The sequence below is a fragment of the Eleutherodactylus coqui genome, chromosome 9 (genome assembly GCF_035609145.1).
Source record: "Eleutherodactylus coqui strain aEleCoq1 chromosome 9, aEleCoq1.hap1, whole genome shotgun sequence".
Lineage (NCBI taxonomy): Eukaryota > Metazoa > Chordata > Amphibia > Anura > Eleutherodactylidae > Eleutherodactylus > Eleutherodactylus coqui.
The window spans coordinates 99,366,226-99,387,870 of record NC_089845.1 but is presented as its reverse complement, the minus strand read 5'-3'; the positions used below and the strand labels follow the sequence as shown (position 1 = coordinate 99,387,870).

Here is a 21,645-nt window from a genome sequence, read left to right as displayed (position 1 = left end):
TGGGGAAAAAAAACTGATCCAATTTTTTTTCTGTTTTATTTCAGTTTCTCTCCTGACCGCAGGTGTGAAAGAAGCTTTAGTTATTTTGCAACTGAGCACAAAACCGCCTGCACATACCCAGAACAAATGCAGTGCATCAATTAACGTGAACCTCAAGCAATACATGAATGCATACAGTATGTATAGTGTATAGTGAAGCGTGCGGAGCTTATCGCTCTATCTTATATACTTGATAGGAGGACGCAATCTCTTCTTCCTGTCTCCTTTTTTAGAGTCAGCCTTCCTGAAAAGGATCTTGTGATGCAAGTTATGGAGTGGATGCCACGCGATCCTTTCCAGAGCTACTAACTGGCTGCTTGGAGATAGCCATAAACCCAATCTGTAGCACTTTCCCCACTAGGAGAGCAGAGCTGGTCTATAATGTGCATCTTATGCAGTATAACAAAGAGAAGCCGGAACATATATTTTTTTCATAGACGTTTTGTTACAAGCTTACAGGAACATGAATTTTGGGTGTTTGAACTATTGTTTCTATCGTACATACAGTGTAGCATATATTCCTTTAGTCCCATAGTACCCTTACAACAGTGCAAGCCTCAATGCTAGCCACATTCCTCTCATGGTGCCTCAGAGGAAGCCACATTTCCCCCAAGGTCAGCCTCAGTACTTCCATTAACAGCCACTTTGCTTGATACAGGCCAACTAAAACTAAGTCACCAGCTAGACCCATCTCATGGTTTGAGACTGCTAGGCCTCTTCCAGGCAATCGCTGGGTGGTGGTTACCTGAATAAGTTTAGTGCACTTGAAGTTGTCACACGTGACGCCACCGTTTCTTCACACTGGCAAATCCTCGATGGTTAAATAAGAGAGTCCACACACAGTTAACTTTGAATACCTCAATCACTGGGAAGGGCAGTGACTAGAAACCTTTACTTGAAGCTTTGCAGAGTACAGCTTTACACACCAGTGCAGGAAGTACAGAGAATGTGAGGTCAGGGAGGAGACACAGGATGATGCCTGTCCTACAGGCCACATTATCTGTGAGATACAGCTCCTGGAAGGGGAACACTCCAAAGAAGGATGGGGGTAGGAACACTCCACAGACACTCACTAGGCACTTGTAGACAGCTCTGCACGGCAGGCTCTTCACTCCTTTCTCTCTACAGTGGTGGCTCCTGGCATGGAAGGCCTCAGGATACCTTTCCTCCTCTTCCATCACTTCACCACATGAGGGTTGAAGGTACCCCCATGTGGCTGGCACTCCTACTCCACTGACAACCGTTAAGGATGATGAAAAGGACCCAGACACATCTCAATCACTCATATTTACAGGGTACAGACATGACGTGACTAGACAAATATTGATACTTTTCCAGACATATCCCAGCCACTTTCAGACATTACCCTCTCACATGCTGCAGCTGTGCATGTTGTACCAGGATTAGCGCGGTGTGAAAAGTGCAATGATAATCGCAGTAATAAGCACCTGTGTGAGGGGGGCCTCACTGTATAACTTGTGTATTTAGCTCTTCTGCAGTCTTACAATATGTGTCTGATTCCTCCCTTCCTATCCTCAGCATAGACCATCAATAGCAGATCGGCTGGGATGCATTGCTCACCTCCTGCCAGTCGGGCTGTTGCACCTGGGCACTGAACTGATTTCTGCAGGAAGTAGACAGCTTCATTCTCACTGCAGCGGCCACGCTTGGTATTGCAGTATAAGTTCCTATTCATTTCAATGGGAACTTGACCTACAATACCAGGCTGGGCAACTGCATTGGGAAGAGAGCTGTTTGATTCCGGCAGAACTGTGGCCTGGTGAGCAGCTGACCGGTGGGAGACGCCTGCGGATTTTCTATTGCTTGCCTATCCTAACAGGCCATTAATATCTCATAATGGAACAACCCCTTTAATCTTTGAAGATTCACCATCTATCACCATCTGCCTTAATATCCTAGGGGGTAAGACCAAAAATAAATATCCCTCCCACTCCCAAAAATCTGAATATTCATAAAACATAATATATAAATTACAACTCTATTACCTGATTTGCTGATACCACAACTACATTTATACAGCCTTATCACAGTAGTGAAGATTTTTATTTTTGGACGATTTTTGAAGAAAAAAAAAACTTAAACAAGATGAACTGAGTGATTTTCATTTAATATCTCTTAATTTTCGGTTTCAGAGGAAAAGATGTGAAATGGTGTCTAGTTTAGCTAAGTTGACTGAATGAGGTCAACACAAGTGAACAGGAAATGATAGACCGCAAAATCCAGTCTACCAAATACCTTTCATGTAAGCTGAAGTGTTCGGAAAATCTGCCTTCCCAGAAAAAGAAATGTTACAGCCAATTACATTGTGTCTCCACTGCAAATCAGATCACAAGGAGGCAGAAAATTGCAAGACACCGAAGGGACAACATTCACCGTGTAGATTAACTTTGACCATTTACTAAACCGGCTTCATACATTTTACATGAATTTAGATTTGATGGAGCTTCTCCTTCATTTATACCCGCATACTCCAGGTGTTTTTCTAGCAGATGGTTATTTTTCATTCATCCTTGCCTTCCCTATTGGAAGTAATGAGGTTAATTTCCCAAGATCCTCCCTCAGGCCTAGGTGCGACTCCTACTCCAGCACCCCCCCATAGGTTCAGTCCTTCTCATTCGTCTACTAATTGAATCAGATCCTGATCATAAACATAGAGAAATATATACAACCATGGCCAGCCTTAGGGCTCATTTACACGAGCGTATATCGGCCGCCATTTTCATGGCCGGCCGATATACGCTACCATCTGATGCATTGGATTCCAATACATTAGATCACACAGTGTAAAAGCGCCCGGCCGGCCAATGTAGCGCCGGGCACTTTTACATCAGGCAGAAAAGATAGTCCTGGAACTATATATACGCCGCTGTATAGACTCCTATGGGAGCTGTTGGAGAAGGGAGGTGGGAAGGATTTAGCAGCGTGACTGCTAAACTCCCTCCCCCTTCTCTCCTCCTCCATTCCTCCCTTCTGGCTGTTTGCAATGGGAGGGGGTGGGACAGGGCGGGGCTAAGCTCTGTCCTGTCCCTTCCCATTGCTGGCTGTAGACAAGGGGCAGGGAGGGGGCGGGAGCTTAGTTTCACCCACGTCCATTGCAACCACGTCTATTGGAAACAGCTGGAGGGGAGGAGAAAGGCAGAGAGCTGGCGAAGGGGAGACGGCTTAGCAGAGCTAAACAGTCTCCCCCCGCCCAACAGCATTGCGGCCTTGGCGTAAATGCGATGGGCCTGTGTAGACTGTACGGGCGCACAAACTTTAGATTTGTGCATCCGTTCAATCGTTTTTACGGCCCTGGCGGACGCACATACAAATGCCTACAGCTATTTGAAAGAGCCCTTAGGCCTCATGTCAACAGGTGGATTTGAATCGTGGAATCCACGTGGCGCACTTGTGCGGACAATCCGCAAAATCTGAAAAAAAGAAAAAAGGCTGCTCCACAGACTTCATATATATGCTTCTTTATTACAAATCAGTGGTTCATTCATGGAAAAATGGTATGCAGTCTAATGAAAATTCAAAGATGATAGCTTAAAGATGATAGCGACGGTTCGGACTACTATATCCTTTATCAAGCTAGTAGGGGAACCATATACTCAGACTTTTAATTTGGAGCAGGGGAGGAGAACTCCATACAAGATAAATAACCCCCAAAAGACAAGCAGCAACCACTTCAGTGGATTCCTGGAAATACACTGCAATAGGGACCATGGGCGTCCCCAGCTTTATTAAAGCATGCCGATTTGTTTTGCGGACCTTCTGGTTCGGAAAACAAATCACAGCATGCTCCATTTTGCTGTAGATCCCAAACGGACGGTTCCCATTGAAGTCAGTGGAACCAGTCGAATCCGTGGCCTGTCCGCAATTGAATTTAAATAGATTTTTTTTTCAAATCTCCACTGAGCATGTGCGGCAGCGCACCCACAGACATCCACAGAGGAGAAAAAGAAGACCCAGATGGGTAAGTAGAGAACCCGCAGTGTCCGCCAGTGGACATGAGGCCTTAACTTAGGGCGCCAGCCACCAGCTTGCAGGGAGGACACCAAGCGAACATAGGCTGGGGGTGATCACCCCCTTAGGTCCACATGGCCAGATGATCTTCCTCTGTACGGCAGCATCTTGTGGAGCTACATTAATAATCCTCCTCCTGTCTCTATCTCCTCCCCCTGATATTCAGAGGCTCTGCTGTCCGCCCATTGGCAGACTCGCAGCACAATCTCTTAGTTCTGCTACTGTATTTATATTATGAGCTTTGTTCCGATAATGGACCTATGTACTCAAGTTAGTCTGCGCTGTAATGATGTCATGATCTTAGTTCTGGTACTGTTTTTATGTTATAAATGTTGCACTGATGCTGTTTTTATGTTATGAGTAGAGATGAGAGAGTATACTCGCTAAGTCACATTACTCGAGCGAGTAGTGCCTTAGCCGAGTATCTCCCCGCTCGTCTCTAAAAATTCGGGGTCCGGCGCCGGTGACAGGTGAGTTGCGGCGGGGAGCAGGGGGGAGCGGGCGGGAGAGAGAGAGATCTCCCCTCCATTTCTCCCCGAAATCCCCCGACGCTCCCCACCCGCCGCCGGCCCCCGAATCTTTAGAGACGAGCGGGGAGATACTCGGCTAAGGCACTACTCGCTCAAGTAATGTGCCTTAGCGAGTTTACTCGCTTATCTCTAGTTATGAGATTAGTTCTGGTGCTTTTATTTATGTTACAAGCTTGTTCCTGGTGCTGTTTTTATGTTATGAGCTTGGTTCTGGTGCTTTGTTTAGGCTATGAGCTTGGTTCTGGTGCTGTATTCTTTTTATGAGTTTTGTTCTGTTACAGTACTTCATCACTGAGCTGTTCTGGTGTGGGTTTGCTACTATTGTATTTTGCTTCTTTCTGCACAAGCTTAATACTATCAGACTATCAGTACAATATGCAATGACTGTTTAGTTCTTGTAAAGAAATAGTTTCGGTAGATCTTGATGCTTCCCACTGGCCTACTTCATTTCAGAGGCTTAAAATGGTGCAAAACATCTGATGGCGCATGTTTGCCTTGCAGTGGATACCTACCTTAAAGGGAGTCTGTCAGCTCATTTGAGCCCCCCTAAGCTAAACTTATGGTTTCACAGAAGCTGAAATGCTGACCCTAAATTTTCCCCGCAAGTAGTCTACCAGATTCCTTCAGTTGTGATTTTCAAAACACACAGCGGAGGAACAGCAGGGAAGGTAAGTATAATACATTCCTGGACTCAGTTTCCAAGCTCCTATGAATTTAGCTTATGGCACTCATGTAAACTGAAAGAATCTATCCAAGATAATGCATGCTATAGATACAAAATATTCTTGTATGCAGCAGCCAATCGAAATAAGCAGAAATGCAGTATAAAGCATGGGGGTGAAAGAGTACAAAAACCTGATCCTTTAGTAGTTCACTATAGCTGTGTCTTACTGCGGCTAAACAACAGCCAGCATTTTACAAAATCCATAGTCGGTAAAAATTATCCATAGGCGTTGTGAATATATCTTTTATAGGGGTTACCTTGGTCTAGCTACATGTTATCCGTGCAGCCGCACAGGGTGCCGCCCACCAGCTAATACAAGGTTGATTGGCCCCCTTAGGACCGTTTGGCCAGATGATCATTTTCCTCCATATGGCACCATCTTGTTGAGGTAGTTTCCTCCTGTTATGAGCTTGGTTTGGGTGCTGCATCTATTTACTGAAGTTGGTTCATGCTGAATTTATGTTATGAGTTTGATTATAGTATTGTTTTTTGTAGTCAGATTGGTTCATGCTGTAATTATAGTAAAAGTTTCCTCCCATCTGAGGTTCTCAGGCACTGCTTTCAGGCCAATCGTGCCCACGCAGCACAATCGTTTAGTTCTGCTTTTGTATTTGTTATGAGCTTGGTTCTGGTGCCGTATTTTTGTTATCAACTTGGTTCTAGTTCTATATTTATCGACTGAGCCTAGGATACCATGTGATAGAATAGGATGCCTGTGTGTTGTAAACAGCACACAACCAAAATCCTATCCCCACAGTTGCCAACAGTTGGAAGATTTTGCACACAAAACAGCAGTTTTCATCTGTATACAGTTTACCTCCGTGTAAGGCCTTACCCTAAAGAGACTGTCTGTGGTTAAATAACCCATTTAAGCCCAAAAGTCACATTAGTGGTATAAGTGTGTCAGGTGACGTTTGCATGTTTTGCTCTGGAAAGAGAAACTAACGTCAGAAGTGATCCCATTATTTTTTATGGAAGCATTTTTGCTGTCCTGTGCATCAGTCAGGGGCATAGCTATAGGGGCCGCAGAGGTAGCAGTCGGTACCTGGCCCCTGGAGCATTAGGGGGCCCAAAGGCCCCTCTGTCATTTAAGAAAGCACCAGTATTATAAATGTTACATAGATGGTTGGGGGCCATGATACAGATTTTGCATTGAGGCCCCCTACAATTAGCCTATGTCTAATCTTGTAAGATTCTAGCAATGCCCCCGTCTGCACTGTTAGATCGATGAGCTCCTTAAGAGACCCTACGATGCAGAGGAGAGTTGTGGAGGGGCCCCCATGCTGTACTTCTGCATCCAGGCACAAGCTCTTAGCTACGCCTCTTGATAACACAACTGAAATATGTGAACCCATTTTGGAAAATTGTGCCTGTTCTACGTCTGTTCTGATTTCTGCACAGTTGAATATAAGCTCTTCGCTTTTCTTATTAAGTAAGCATAACCAGGTTTACTGAGGAAACTGGCGTGTCCCAGAGGGTTATTATGTAATTCGCGGATTTGCCGTGTGTATATTTTGCAGACATCCCCGATACCTTGCGTTCCCGCACCGCGCTGCCGAAGTCCTAAACACTTTCATGTTGAACATGTAAAGCTTTTAAACGCAAACTTGTTCAGTGTATATTAGATATTGCTCCCATGAGGAAGCGGCGTACAAGCGCTGACTGTGTGGGGAAATTAAACATATACAGGAAGAGGAAAGCATTAATTAAGAGAAATTATTAGTAAAATGACTACATCAGAGTAAACCATCATTTAGCCCCAGGTGTTGGATTATCAGAAACAGTCAGCATAAAAGGAGAACTGATGAATGCCTTGTAGGACGCCGATTATGGTTATCTGTATACTTACATTAAAGGGGCTGTGTGCTTTAGAAAACCAAAATCTGAATTAAAGGGGTATTCCCATTTACTAGGATTTACCATCACTTGATTGGTAGGTGTCCTTCACTGACCCTGAGAATGAATGCTGATTTCATAGTGCTCTCCCTTCTAAATTTTCTATACACACCTGGCTATGCAGATATCTGCAGCCTGCCAATGGCCGGCCTTATCTACGTGACACCCATGCAGTAGCTTAGGGCTCCGGTCATCAGCTTGTATGGAGGGCATCAAGCGAATTTAGGTGGGGGTGATCACTCCTTTAGGTTCGCTTGGTCACATAATGTTCTTCCTCCATGCAGCAGTGTCTTGCGGAGTTGCATGAATCATCCTCCTCCTGGCTCCGTCTCCTTCCTTCTGATATTTTAGAGCACTGCTGTCAGCCAATTGGCACCCCTGCAATACAATGACTTATATCTCCTGCTGTATTTATGTTATGAGCTTGGATCTGCTGCTGTTTTTATGTTATGAGCTTGGTTCTGGTGCTTTATTTATGCTATGAGCTTGGTTCTGGTGCTGTATTTATACTGGGTTTGTTTCTGGGGCTGTGCTTATGTTAGAGATTAAATACAGTAGCAGAACTAAACCATTGTGTTAGAGGGGCGCCAATGAGCTGACAGCAGCTCTTCAGAACATCAGTAGGAAGCAGATAGAGCCCAGAGGAGGATGATTAATGGAGCTGCGAAAGATGCTGCTGCACACAGGAAAAAGATTATCTGGACAGGAGAAACCCCCAGCCTAAATTGGCCTGGTGCCCGCTTACAGTCTGGTGGCCAATGCCCTGTGTGACCACATGGGTTCATGTAGCTAAGCCTGGCCATGTAAATGAAGACACTGGGGCTTATTTATTAATAAAAGGCATAATTTGTGTCGATCTTACACAAGTTCCCAACAGATATAATCCATCCCATATTTATTAAAGAGGTGAATGACAATTGTAAATGTGGTGAATATTTAGAAGTGCTGAAAAAACAAGTAGATGCACCAAACAATTTCGAAATGTGCCAGATTTTGATGAAGTTTGCAAATGAAACGCACACAGGCCAGGAAAAAGTCAGTAGAGGAGATATAAGAAGCTGAGGTGCGTCACAATTTCATGCCTGTTGCGCTAACATTTCAATAGACACCAAAATGGCAATTTGTTTGACTTTGTTCAAAATCTACCTGAGAGCGCATGCTGAGGTGATATTTACACCGAGGGTCTGAGGGTCTGGATTCACAGCTCTATACAGAATGATATCCCACTAAAATAATAAAACGGTTTGCAGAGTTTATAAAGAGAAGGGCAATGCGAGCACCAAAATGACCAGAGATGCGCCAAAAAGAATGCTTAGTTGTGCCAAAAACCGCATAGATGCACCAAAATGAAATAGCTTTTCTGACTGTGCTCAAAATTAATCTCGAAGGGTGAAAGACTGCACAAAAAAACTGCGCCAAATTCTGCAAATACATATTACTGGCCGCTCTGTTGTCGGGGGCTTTTCCGGCATGTCACATACTGCAATATTTGCTCTAGCCAGAAGATGGCGCCATTGTATAATGGCAGAAAGAGAGAACCCCCTAGGAAACCCTAAATCCAAAATTGGATTGCAAAGGGTTAATAGTTTACAACTGGACAACCCCTTTAAAGAGACTCTGTCACCTGCTTTCAGCCCATAAGCCAAGTTTATGTAGGTGAAAGTAGGTGACCCGCTGAGTCCAAGGATGTAAGTATTATACTTAGCTTTCCCCGCCTGTTGTCAGCGTTGGAAGCCGCCACTGCAATGCATTGAGTGGTGCTGCTAAGTCATCCACCCGTTATAAAATTAGAAATGGGCGGACTGCTTAGTGTGCCGCCCAATGCATTGAGCGACAGCTTTCAATGCTCACACTGAGGAAACAATGGCAGAGGTAAGTATAACACTTACATCCCTGGACTCAGAGGGCTAGAAGTAGGTGACAGAGTCTCTTTAGGCTTTGTGTGCAAAAGCACATTTTTTAATAAACCGTTTTAGTTTCTAATTATATACATTTATTCTATGTTCTGTCCATGATTATGGCGTAAGCCAATCTTGCCTAATCTTCATAGATCGCAAATCAGCAACCACCAGGCCTAAGAACATTGCGAAAACAACTTATTGACTTCTATGGGAGAATGTTGTGAGCATGTTCTCTGACTATGCAGCGAGGGGAAGAGGGAGAAGAAGCTGAGATTTCCCCATCATTTCTTGTCAATGGTGTGAGCCTGTCTTGTTTGAATTGAAGACAAAATTTACAACCGGTAGCCAGTTCTTCACCGTAAAGGCCGATCTATTCGTAGCCTTTCTTCACATCCAGCGTTAATCATGTTTTAGAAAGTTTTGTTATTCTAGGACCGAAATGTCATTTTGCATCGTCTACATGGAATAATATCATGTAATGAACTTTGGCATCCCTACAAGTCTACGAGATAGGACCCTACTCCAGCACCTAGAAGATACAATGTGCTATCAACCGGTTTTGCCAAAATGTAGAAATCTTTGTATTATTGGGTGTTACAATATGTAATGATGTGTTGTCTTGATGTGTTATATACGTTCATGTGTTGTAGTGTGTGGCCTTGCTCAGAGGGTATTGTGGCAATAAAAATTCAATCCTCACCTCAAAGAAACGACAAGCGGAACACAAGACAGAACGATAAGCAGACTGTCATGTTATGCCTTTGTCTGATCTTTCCTCATCTTTCCTTTACCGCTCTATCTTCTCTGTCTGACCCTCACAGGTGACATGGAGTATTGGATGGAGCACACATCTTGGCACAGCAGCGAGGCATCCCCAATGTCTTTGGTGAGACATGTGGGGGCCCTAACATTCAGTTTCCTCACCATCCACACCTTCCTTTTTGTTTTTTTACATTTTATTTCTACCTATGCATGTTTTCTTTTCCTTTATTTTATATATATATATCCTTTTTTATCCCACACTTGTAGGGGACAGTCAAAGGGGAAAAAGAAAAACTAGTGAGCAGGCAGTTTTGTCGGATTCTAACACCTTGTCTGAAAGACAAAAGAAAATGGTGTGCTTTGGAGCCCACTCATTGGAAGAGGATTTGGAATGGTCAGAACCTCAGATAAAAGACTCTGGGGTAGATACGTGTAGTAGCACCACCCTTAACGAGGAGCATAGCCATAGTGAGAAGGTACTGACATTGTGGAAAGCCTGCATTTGGATCTGCTCATTTGGTCTTCGTTTGCTCTCTGTCACTCATTTAATTAAAACATTTTTTTAACAACGAGACAGGGGGCTTATTTGAAGACTGCAGTATGAAGTCGCAGCCATCTGCCAGCCATTGAGCCACTCTGCACATTTTTGGCCCTAGCCGGCAAGCCGAGAGCTGCATCTGCTGTCTTTGAATGAGCTCCGTACTGTTTTCTAGACACTGTAGTATTTCTTAAGGTGCAGAAAAGAAAAACAAAATAAAAAAAAAGCATAAAACAAAAAGAAAATCACGTGAATAATAGAAAGAAAACAAAAACAGCGCATTCTTGTATTGCCGACATTGGCAATGCAAGAATGAGAATTGTCGGGCACAGAGAAATTTTCCTTTTCATCTCACTGCATATTCTAGAATGTGATATCTTCTCCATTTCAGCAAGTTTTATTGCCATTTAAGGATGCAGTTTGATTTGGCTAATTTTTAGCGCTAATCCCACATTAACCGGTAAAAGTCAATATATATATAAAATACATCAAAAAAAGTAAATACAAATGTCAAAAATTGGGTCTGTTTGTACAGAAAAGTTGTTTTTCTTTTTTCCCTTTCACTTTCATGTCATGTCCGTCCTTTTCATTTGTTGTCGTAGTGTTTTTCGTGTGGTTTGAGTTGTAGCGTGTTGGTCTCCGTTCAGTTTATTTCTTTGCTTTTTTTAGCGTGTCGGGAGCCATGACATTCGTGTTTGCCTTCTTAATGTGCTCTCTCTGTATGTGGAATCTGCATGGAGCATGAACTCGTAAGCTAATGAAGCAGCTGTGATTACACAAAATATATGTGCCCCCATCAATTACCCCACACAAGGATATGGCGACTTTCACTCTGTAGAAAACAAGTTTTCTGGATGCTTTCAAAAGAAAAGAATAATATATAGAAATAAAACAAAATTTAGGAAATGGTGCTCGTCAAAACGATGTTACAGCAATATTGTTTAGGTATGAGAAATGATAGAATCTCATTTGAGATCCTCTTCAAAATCTTAGGCCTTATGCACACAATAAGGAGCGTGTATGGCCTGTAGGAGTCCCATTTAGATGTGAAGTGTCGAGCCATATGGGACACTATTTGCTGCCATACAATCCTCCATCTGATGTTTTTTGTATTGTTTGTAAGCTAATCATTAGATGCAATGCCTATTCCTATTCCTGCCTGTTTCGTGGACAAGAAATAGGGACATCCAGTGCATGTCAGTCTGCTGTGTCCATGTAAGGTGGACAGCACACAGACTGGTGTCCATGTGCAGTCCGATGTGAGTTGCGCCCCAGCCTTTGGGGCGCAACCCACATGTGTTGCTAGTATGCCGGAGGCCTTTGTATGACTCAGAAGTTATATGGAGCCTAAATGTACGTATATTCGTATATTGTTAGTGGAGCACTTCAATCCAGAAGACCATGAATTCAAAATACAGGAAGAGGGAGACAGCCTGGGAATTATTGGGTTACTATGGTGGTTTTACCCATAATATACTATGGACAATTAAATTGTTCTTCAGGGTTGAGACAAATGAGAAGTAGTAGAAAAACTGCTTGGTCTACTCAACTCTTGAAGGACACCGTGACTAAATTATGCAGCAGAGTTTGGTAAGATCAGAAGGAGTCTCCGGCATCTTGCTGCTGAGGTTATTACTTGTTAGAAGGCAGTAGGAAATGCCATACAGCTTTTGTTCAATAGACCTTGTCCTTATGAAACCTCATGTTGTAAAGAGAACTGATGCAAGGTTAGCCCGAAGGTAGCAAAGACTCTTGCCAATCTTATCTGTGGGTCACCAGGTAAGTTAGTATTGCAATATGTTGTTGTTTATTACCCTGAGATCTCTACCCCAAACCAAGTAAATTGCTATAGATAGGTAATTTGCATTATTCCACCAGAGTTTCCACCAATATCAGTCGATGTTGCATTTGTTCTTATTGGCACAAATGTCTGTGTCGATAAAGAACATGTAAATTATAAGACTTGCTGTCTACTGGTAAGATTGAGGACAATCTCTCTTGACAGGTCATGTGACATGATACAAGGTGCGCTTTGCAGAAAACAAGTACTTTATATATTGTAGTATATTCATTATGTCTTGGTAGTGTCACTAGAATAACCCTGTAAGGTCTCATTATTCATATTATGGAATTACACATTAGAGTATATTGTCTACTTGCAGGTCACTTCCTAAAGGCATCCAAGTATTCCTTTCCAGTGGGAACCAGCTGTTAAACAAGTTTTCTTGAACTAAGATATTGGTGACCTATTCTCAGATCATCAGTATCAGATTGGTGGGGGTCTGTCTCATGGGACCTCCACTGATCAGCTGTCTGAAGTGAGCCTTGGTGAGCGTTGCGGCCCCTTGTCTGGCCTGTGATGTTGCATCCATCGGTCACACGGCTTATGTGCATTCAGGCTTCAAAATGTTTGGCGCTGTGTCTGGTATACAGTGAAATGGTTGCAGTGCTCACATCTGAGTGCCGATTCTTCATCAATCAGCTAATCGGTAGGGGTGCCGGGAGTTGGATCCCACTGGCCTGATATTAATAACCTTTCCTAAGGATAGGTCAAAAATATTTTAGTCCCCAAACCCCTTTAAGGTAAAACTGAATTCTGTGCGAAAACATCTCTAACGACATCAGAAGACAAAGGAGGACACCGGAGATACGTTTTGCATCCTGTTACATATTCATGGTGCACCTTAGTGTAGCACAGAAGCTTCTAACACAAATAGTATACTTGATATATGCAAATAAAAGGTTAGGAGCCAGAAAGTCACATTTTGGAACAATTTAGTAGAATTATGCAGAGCTGTTGGATGGTAATAATTACTCCCACTCTCCGGAGTGTACCAGATTATTCCCTGCTTATTTTAAACTCTAATAAGTAGAAGGGTCATGAGGCATTTAAAGGGGACATGCTCTGAAATCTGCCATCTAACGCTGCAGCTCCATATACAGGGTGATTCAAAAAGAATGGAGCAAAAGTAAAGCTGATTATTTCTACATAAATTGACATACTACAGCCAGAATTACAGAAAAAAAGATAGAAGAACTCTTCAAGTTTTTATTGCACCTTACAAATATTCCACGTGGACGTCGTTCGTGACCCTAGACGAACTAAAACAACACACCGCTTCTGCAGTGAAATCCATAACAGAAGATATGTCCGGGCAGAACTGGACTATCTGCTTTACATCTGCCATGTCACCAACGGTGCCCACATTGAACATTTATAAGGTGCAATAAAAACTTAGAGTTCTACCTTTTCATGTCATTCTGGCTGTTGAATGTCAAATAATGTATAAAAAAAAAAGTTTTACTTTTACAACATTTTTTTTAATTGCCCTGTATATAATTTGTATAAATGTATTTCCCAATCAATGATCCTGTAGTCTACAGCAGCAGAGGATCAATGTTTGTTGGTATAGATCTTGCCCATAATCTCATCATAGAGATTGCTAGATATAAACAGGGTTAGCAAAATTAAACTTTCCCAACCCGGAGCACTCTGGAGGGCGCTCTACTGCTCCAAACGAGACAAAATATGGACAATAGCCACTTCAGATGATGTGCTCGCTATGTATGAAAAAAAAAACAATTTTAGTAAAAATGTTGCACATAGGTTTACAGGTTGACTGCATCAGTGTCAGATCTAAAGGAGGGCATTCGTTGGTATGTTGTAGCGATTACAGCTGATTAACTGCATTCGGCAGTGGAAAGCATCGTTTTGTGAATGTTGTTGATCATTTAGGGTGCATTCCCACAAACGTATATCGGCTCGGTTTTCATGCCGAGCCGATATACGTCATCCTCATCTACTGGGGGGGGGGGAGGATGGAAGAGCCAGGAGCAGGAACTGAGCTCCCACCCCCTCTCTGCCTCCTCTCCACCCCCTCTCCGCCTCCTCTCCACCCCCTCTCCGCCCCTCTGCACTATTTGCAATGAAAGGAGTTGGGACTGGGCGGGGCTAGGTGGCGAGAATTAGCCCCACCCCCATCCCGCCTTTCCCCATTGCAAATAGTGCAGAGGGGCGGAGAGGAGGCAGAGAGGGGGCGGGAGCTCAGGTCCTGCTCCTGGCTCTTCCATCCTTCCCCCCCCCCCCCTGCAGAGGAGGACGACGCATATCGGCTCGGCGTGAAAACCGAGCCGATATACGTTCGTGGGAATACAGCTTTATAGCGTGATTTGCATAACTATATCATCTGAAGTGGCCGTTGTCCAAATTTCATCTAATTTGATTTAATTTCGCTAACCCTGTAGATTGGTGGCTCAGTGGTTACCACTGATACCCTGCAGTGCTGGGTCCTGGGCTTAAATCTAATGGAGGACATAAAATGCTAAATAAGTAAAAATACTTGTTTGAAAGTGACCTTAGGATGCCTTCTTGAGGCAAAAATGCTTTGGAAAATCTGCAGCGTTTACTGTACAAGCTGTGTGGACAAGACTTAAAAACTTTTATCTACATGGAGTGGAAAATTTCCACACAGAATCTGAATTTAACCCTTTCCAATCCAATTTGTATCCTGGTTTTCCTAGGGGGTTTGCTCTTTTTGTGCCGTTACACAATGGCGCTATATGCTGGCTAAAGGCAGTACTGCATAAGGTGACACATTGTATAGGCTCCGACAGCAGAGAGGTTGGCAATATACAGTAAGAGAACCCCGACGGACGTCTTCCAACATCGGAGCTGTACAGCCTTAAATTGTAATGTCTTCAGAGGTCAGACAGTGGATTGGAAAGGGTTTAAAGGGTATTCTTATGTGGCAGAATTCATCATGCCGGGATCAAACAACTTCTTGGCATGGATCTGCACACAAAATTTGCCCTATCCTTCCTTGCCGGCAGGAAGAACACAAGAGTTTGAAAATAATCGGGGGAAGATAGATGCTGCCTGATATTTCCCGCACGTAGTATGGTCCTATCTTTTCTCGGCCTGTTGAATTAAATGTGCGTATCAGTAGTGTGCATCGCATCATATGCCGCCCATGTGTAGTCTATTTTTGTAATGGACTACACACAGGTGGAAAAGTCACCATTGTGCCTAGGGCCTAATGCTGAGCCTGGAACTCTGTACCTTCCTGTAATGTTGTTTCTGATGGTCGTCTCAGTCTATCAGAGAGTCAGTTACTCTCCGTCTTGTAGCTGTTTTCCACTGATATTCCGATGTCCCGATAATAAACAACATCAACACCTTCATTATGACTCTTCTGATTCCAATCAAGGTAAAAAAAAAACATTTTCCAGCTTCCTGATCCGATTGGTATATTTTGTGTAATCGTTGCTTTGCGTTTACTTGTTTCTTTATATTTACTATTAATCATTTTGAGAGTCAATTAAAGAAAATGCCACGATGTAGCGCAGACTGAGTGCAATGTACGACAGAGACGTGTGTAAGGGCTTCTTCACATGGGCATGTATTTGTCCCCTGACAATCACGACCGCATAACGGGACAAAACAAAACCATTGATTGTTTTCATTATTGGTATTCTCGTGTATTAATACCATGTTTCCCTGAAAATAAAACACTGTCTTGTATTAATTTTTGCCCCAAAAGAGGCGCAGGGTCTAATTTTCGGGGGATGTCTTATTATGCTTACCTAGCAGCTGCAGTCCATGCCCTCCCACTGGTCTCTGGCACGCTTGCTTGCAGTCCTCAGCCGTCGACAGAAGATCGATTCATGGTCCCAGGATTCATAAATCCTGCCTCCTGGAAGCCATTGCCATGATTGGTTCTCAAGCACTGCTAGCCAGTCAATGCAGCGCTCGATGAAACAATCCGATGGCTGTGATTGATTCATCAAGCGCTGCATTGATTGGCTGAGCAGCGCTCTAAGAGCCAATCAACAGCCATCACGCTGTGAAGGTGAGATTTTTGAAGTAGCTGAGCGGCGTTCGTCTCAGAGGACACATTTCATCACTCTGCAGCAGACATAGCTATCGCCACTGGAAATGAACACCGCTCAGCCAATTCATAAATCCCGCCTCCAGAACTAGATGGCCATGACTGGTTCTTCGTGCGCTGCTCAGCCAATCAATGCAGCACTCGATGAACCAAGGACAGCCATCGGAATTTTTAAGCAAGCGCCGCATTGATTGGTTCTTGAACACTGCCAGCCAATCCGAGCCATTGCTTCCTGGAGGCTGGATTTATGAATCCCGGAATCTGGAAGCGATCTTCTGTCAGCGGCTAAGGACTGCAAGCAAGCACGCCGGAGCTCTGAATTTTTAAAATGTAATTTGACTAGGGCTTACATTTCAAGCAACCCCCCTGAAAATCCCCCCAAACCAGGACAGGGCTTATTTTCAGGGTACGTCTTATTTTCAGGGTAGGCCTTATGTTTGGGGAAACACGGTAGTACGGGAGAGAAAGGATAGGACTTGCCCCATATCCCCCTCATGTAGTTAGGTATTATTTTTCCGCTATCTTATTCAATCTTGCGCTGAAAAACGTTCAAGCACAAAAAAATGTTTATGCACAACTATGCTCCATAGCAGCGACCGTAGTTGCGCATACGGACGTGTGTTTTTGCCCTCAGTGCCGAATATGCAGATTGTCGATCTATATAATCTGCAGATTATTACAAATGATCTTCCCGATGTGAAACCCTCGTAACTCCTGTTTTAAGATACTTAGATACAGAAATTTGCTATAAAGAGAAACTCAAAAAGTTTTGTTGCACAACATCAAAAATGTTTTCCCCATCAGAGGTGATAAATGTGACCCCCCTTTTGTCACTGGACACAAATGGAGCCTGTAGTCACGTTCCTGCCATACACGTTGTAGCAGATCACGACTGACTGATGCAATGGCTTCTGAGATGCCCTCTCACAGATCATGATGGGGGGTAACAGGAGACATGTAGACTCTAACAGTCCCCCAGAGAAAAACATCACACGGCGTAAAGGCTCATGTCCGTTTTTTCACCGCGTGTGATGCATGGCCACATGATACAAGTTGAATGGAGTCAAAGTCAATGTAGACACTGCGTGTTGATACGCATGAGAAATAGATCGCAGCATGCTCTATTTCTCTGCGTACCACGCAGCGTGAGCCCTATTCATATGTATAGGCAGTGTATGCAACGCTGTCCATACGCAATAGATTGCTGATGGGTGGCGTTTTCATTTGCAACCCCGCTATAAAAGATAGTGGGTAATTAAAAAAAAAAAAAAAGTTACACTGCACATGACCATGTGTGTGTGATACGTGGGCATGCGCAGTACACTCACAATCATATGCAATCTCTGCCAGCTGACCCGCTATTTACAAACAATGGTGAAAGTCCCAGCGTTTTACCTATATGGCCATTACCATGAGGTCTAAGGTCCAGGGAACGTGGAGGGCAAGGAAAAAATTCGCCATCGTCACTACCTGCACGGCCAATCCATTTGTTTGGTAGTCACTGCTCACTTCGGACTTCATTGTGACAATGGGGGGTGGGGAGGGGCGTCCCGTCCTGTTGGAAGACGAAACCTGGGACTTCCTGTTCGAGCTGCGGCAGAAGCCATATCCGTAGCGTCCAGGTAGGAAATTTCTTCATGGAAGGAGGGGCCGTCCACTTTCCTACAGGTTAGAGCGCAAAACACGGTCACAGTCGCGCATGCACTCCATGTAGACAGGTGGATTTCCCTCCCCAGATTCTGACATTACATTTGGTAACTGCACCCAAAAGGTGGAAGGCGGCTTCATCACTAAAGACTCGATGAAACCATTGCTTTCCATTATAGGTCGCACACCCTTACAGAAAGAATATCGCCGCGCTTTGCTCGGTTTCAGGGCCAGTAACAATCCATGAAGATAACATCACACACATTTGTGCAGAATTGCCCACACAGTCGGCTGTGGATGTCCACTTGTTCAGACGGTGGATTTAGTGGACTTCATGTGAAACCTGGGCGGACGCGCTCTGCAATTTCCACTGTTACTAGGGGACAACCTGCTGATTTTCGCTTACAGGTGCAACTAAGGTGACCAGATTATCCCAGGGTCAAAGTGGGAAAGAGGGGTGTGGCCAGGGGCGGGGCTTATCACAACGTATGATTTTGCTCCTGGCCTTCTCTAAATACAGGACCGTTTAAAAAATACAGTGAGCAAATTCCGCAGCATTTCGGCATCCAAAGAACAGTAAAAATACGTACCATTGCTGCAGTTCCCAGAGGCCTGTAGTGGCCTCACCTGACCAGCATCACCTAACCAGCAGCTCCGCACCTGACCCAGGCCGTTAGGAGTCTGAAGCCGGGGAGCGCTGACAGCGGAAAGCCTTCGCAGAAGATGACAGGACCGCCGCATAGTATGAAATCAGCTGCAGGTATGCAGCTGATTTCCACTCAAAATCTGCAGCAATATTACGTATTTTGACTATTTTTTTAGATGCGGAATTTGCTGCGGACATTCTGCAGCATTTCCGCCAAGTGTAAACATCTCTTAAGTCAGCTTGAGGTATGCTGCCACGTGTAGAGTGGGCTCAGTAGTAATAGTGACCCCCATAGTAGTCTCAGTAGTAATAGTGACTTCCTCAGCGGCCCAAGTAGCAATAGTGTCCCCCGCAGTGGCCCAAGTAGTAATAGTGACCCCCACAGTGGCCTCAGTAGTAAGAGTGTCCCCCACAGTAGCCTCAGTAATAATAGTGTCCCCCACAGTAGCTTCAGTAGTAATAGTGTCCCCCACAAGGGCCTCAGAAGTAATAGTGTCCCCTATATTGCCCCAAAAATAATAATGGCCTCAGTAGTAAAAGTGACCCCTGCAGTGGCCTCAATAGTAATAGCGACCCCCACAGTGGCCTCAGTAATAATTGTGTCTCCCACAGGGACCTCAGAAATAATAGTGTCTCCCACAGTGGCTTCAATAGGAATAGTGTCCCCCACAGTGGCCTCAGAAGTAATAGTGTCCTCCATAGTGGCCTTAGTAGTAATAGTGTCCCCTATATCAGCCCTAATAGTAATAATGGCCTCAATAGTAATAGTGTCCCCCTCAATGGCCTCAGTAGTAACAGTGACTCCTACAGTGGCCCCAGTAGTAATAGTGACAACCACAGTGGCCCTTAGTAGTATTAGCGCTCCCCTATATCAGCCCCAGCAATAGAAGTGACCCCTACAGTACTCCAAGTAGTATTAGCACTCCCCTAAGACCCATATTCTTACCCTCCTCCTGGTCTTCCCAGTGCCGTCGCTCCTCTCAGTGCTGCTTCCAGTGTAATTGTGTGTACCCACAGCAGCACCTCCTCCCCCCCCCCCCTCTCCTCTCTTGCGGAACCAAAGAGGAGAGGAGGTGGGAGGAAGACCCCAATTTGCACACTGCTGTCACTGTGTGTATCCGGCTGCAGCGCTACAAAGTGGTTACCAGCCAGGTAGCTGTGGTACCCCATCCGGTAATCACTTTAATGGGGATCAGACATCCCAAAAGCAGGACAAATGTTCCAAAAGCGGGATAAATGGCTGTCCCGCTGGGGTCCCAGCAGAAAGCATGACACAGGGTCCCAAAGTGGGACTGTCCTGCCCAAATTGGAACGTCTGGTCACCTTAGATGCAAGCTTTTCCCCTAAAATCGTAGTACCATTTATAAATTTTAGGCCCGCTTTGTGGAGCTTCACCAAACTTTGTTCGAAAATCACGTTCCACACTAATAACAGACTGAAAGACATGAAAATCAAGAATGCAAAACGTTCTCTTGTCTCCATTGGCAGCCATTTTTGTCTCTTATTACCCTAGCAATGGCTATGGCAGAATAAAACATTTTGGTTTCCCTTTAGAAAAACTGTCCAATAGTAAGAAGGTCCTTGTTGCCCATAGCAACCAATCACAGCGTCTCTTTCATTTTACCTCAGCAGCTTAAGAATTGAAAGCTGCGCTGTGATTGGTTGCTATGGGCACCACACTCTTGTGAAAGCTGTGGAACAGAAAATCTGTATTGCCCATACAAGTCCATAACAACCAATCACAGCTTTGCTTTCATTTTACCTCAGCAGCCTGAGCAGGACGTCTTACTGGTAGACAGTTTTGGTAAATTAAACCTTTTGAGTTTCTGTTTCAATTGTTGTCAAATGTCAGCGTCATAAGGTGCAGGCGAGCGTTATTTCATCATGTATTAGGCCGCCTGTCCTCAGTGTTTGTGAATCCCGGGTCCGCTGGCAGAGACCGCGTACGGCTGCGAGTGTATCACAGGCACACGGACATGCGCAGTGTTTTTTTTTTCTTTCCATTTCCCACTCTACTCCTTAGCGGGGATGTGTATGAAGTCGCCGCCTATACAAAAGTATAGGGCTCCGGCTGCACGGTACGCAGAGTAATAGAAGACATAGAGCGTACTGCGATCTATTTCTAGTGTATAATACGCACTTAAAAAATAACCCAGCATGTTCTATTTTACCACGTATTATGTGTGATAGAGGCTTGTTGCTCTCCATGGGTGCGTAATAAACGCTGGACATACACAATCACATTACGTATGTCCAGCGTTTATATGCAATGTTGCTAACCGACTGAGTAAAAAATAGAACAAGTCAGACTGCGCAGTCAAAAATCGCTGCCATATGTGGCGATGCGCTGGCTCAGACAGCGGTTACACGCAGCGTTTTACCACATGCTCGTGTCAGCCCGGCCTAAAGGGGAGTTATGAGGGTTTCACATCAGTATGATCGTGTATAATAATGGTGAAGGTACGTCATCTTGTAAGTATTGGAATCTCAGTTTATTAATCTTACATATTTACCAAATATTTTTTTTACATAATTAGAAATCTGTATTTCTTTAAAAAATCCCATAGATTCTCCCAGATGAGACGTGTCGGAGCCTCTTGGCACATTCTTTAAATGACTCTCATTACTCTGCTTCCTGACACGTGGCGCATGCACTCTACGGTTTACCAGCTGTTGTGGAACTACATGTCCCAGCCAGCGAGATCAGACTGTACTTCTACAACAGCTGGAGAGCGGGGGGTACTTCTGCTGTCATCTCTGAAAATAACATCTCTCTAATCTTCTTTTTATGCCACACATCAGCACCCGGTGACATGGCAAGCGTCCAAAGATGGCGACCGATTAATTGGCCGCATCTTATTAAACAAGCGGTTAAAAGATGGGAGTGTTCCCCGAGATTCTGGTGCAATGCTTGGACTGAAGGTAAGTGCCCGGTACAATAACCAGTAAGCATACAGCGCCTCATTTATCAAAACTGGCTTTGTTGCCCATTGCAACCAATCACATCGCAGCTTTCATTTCTTAAACTGCTCTTATACAATAAAA

The 21,645-nt window shown here is 44.2% G+C and overlaps 1 protein-coding gene across 3 annotated transcripts in view; it reads left to right on the top strand.

Moving 5' to 3' along the window:
* RIMS2 (regulating synaptic membrane exocytosis 2) overlaps window positions 1–21,645 on the top strand; it is a 690,919-nt gene that overhangs the window by 419,626 nt on the left and 249,648 nt on the right. For 2 of the 3 annotated variants that reach the window (XM_066578099.1, XM_066578100.1), the window contains 2 exons: window positions 9,941–10,005; window positions 21,403–21,522. In XM_066578099.1, coding sequence (XP_066434196.1) covers window positions 9,941–10,005; window positions 21,403–21,522 — 185 coding nt within the window. Of the gene's footprint in view, window positions 1–9,940; window positions 10,006–10,148; window positions 10,358–21,402; window positions 21,523–21,645 lie in introns of all 3 variants that reach the window. The other variant, XM_066578097.1, reaches the window with a different exon arrangement.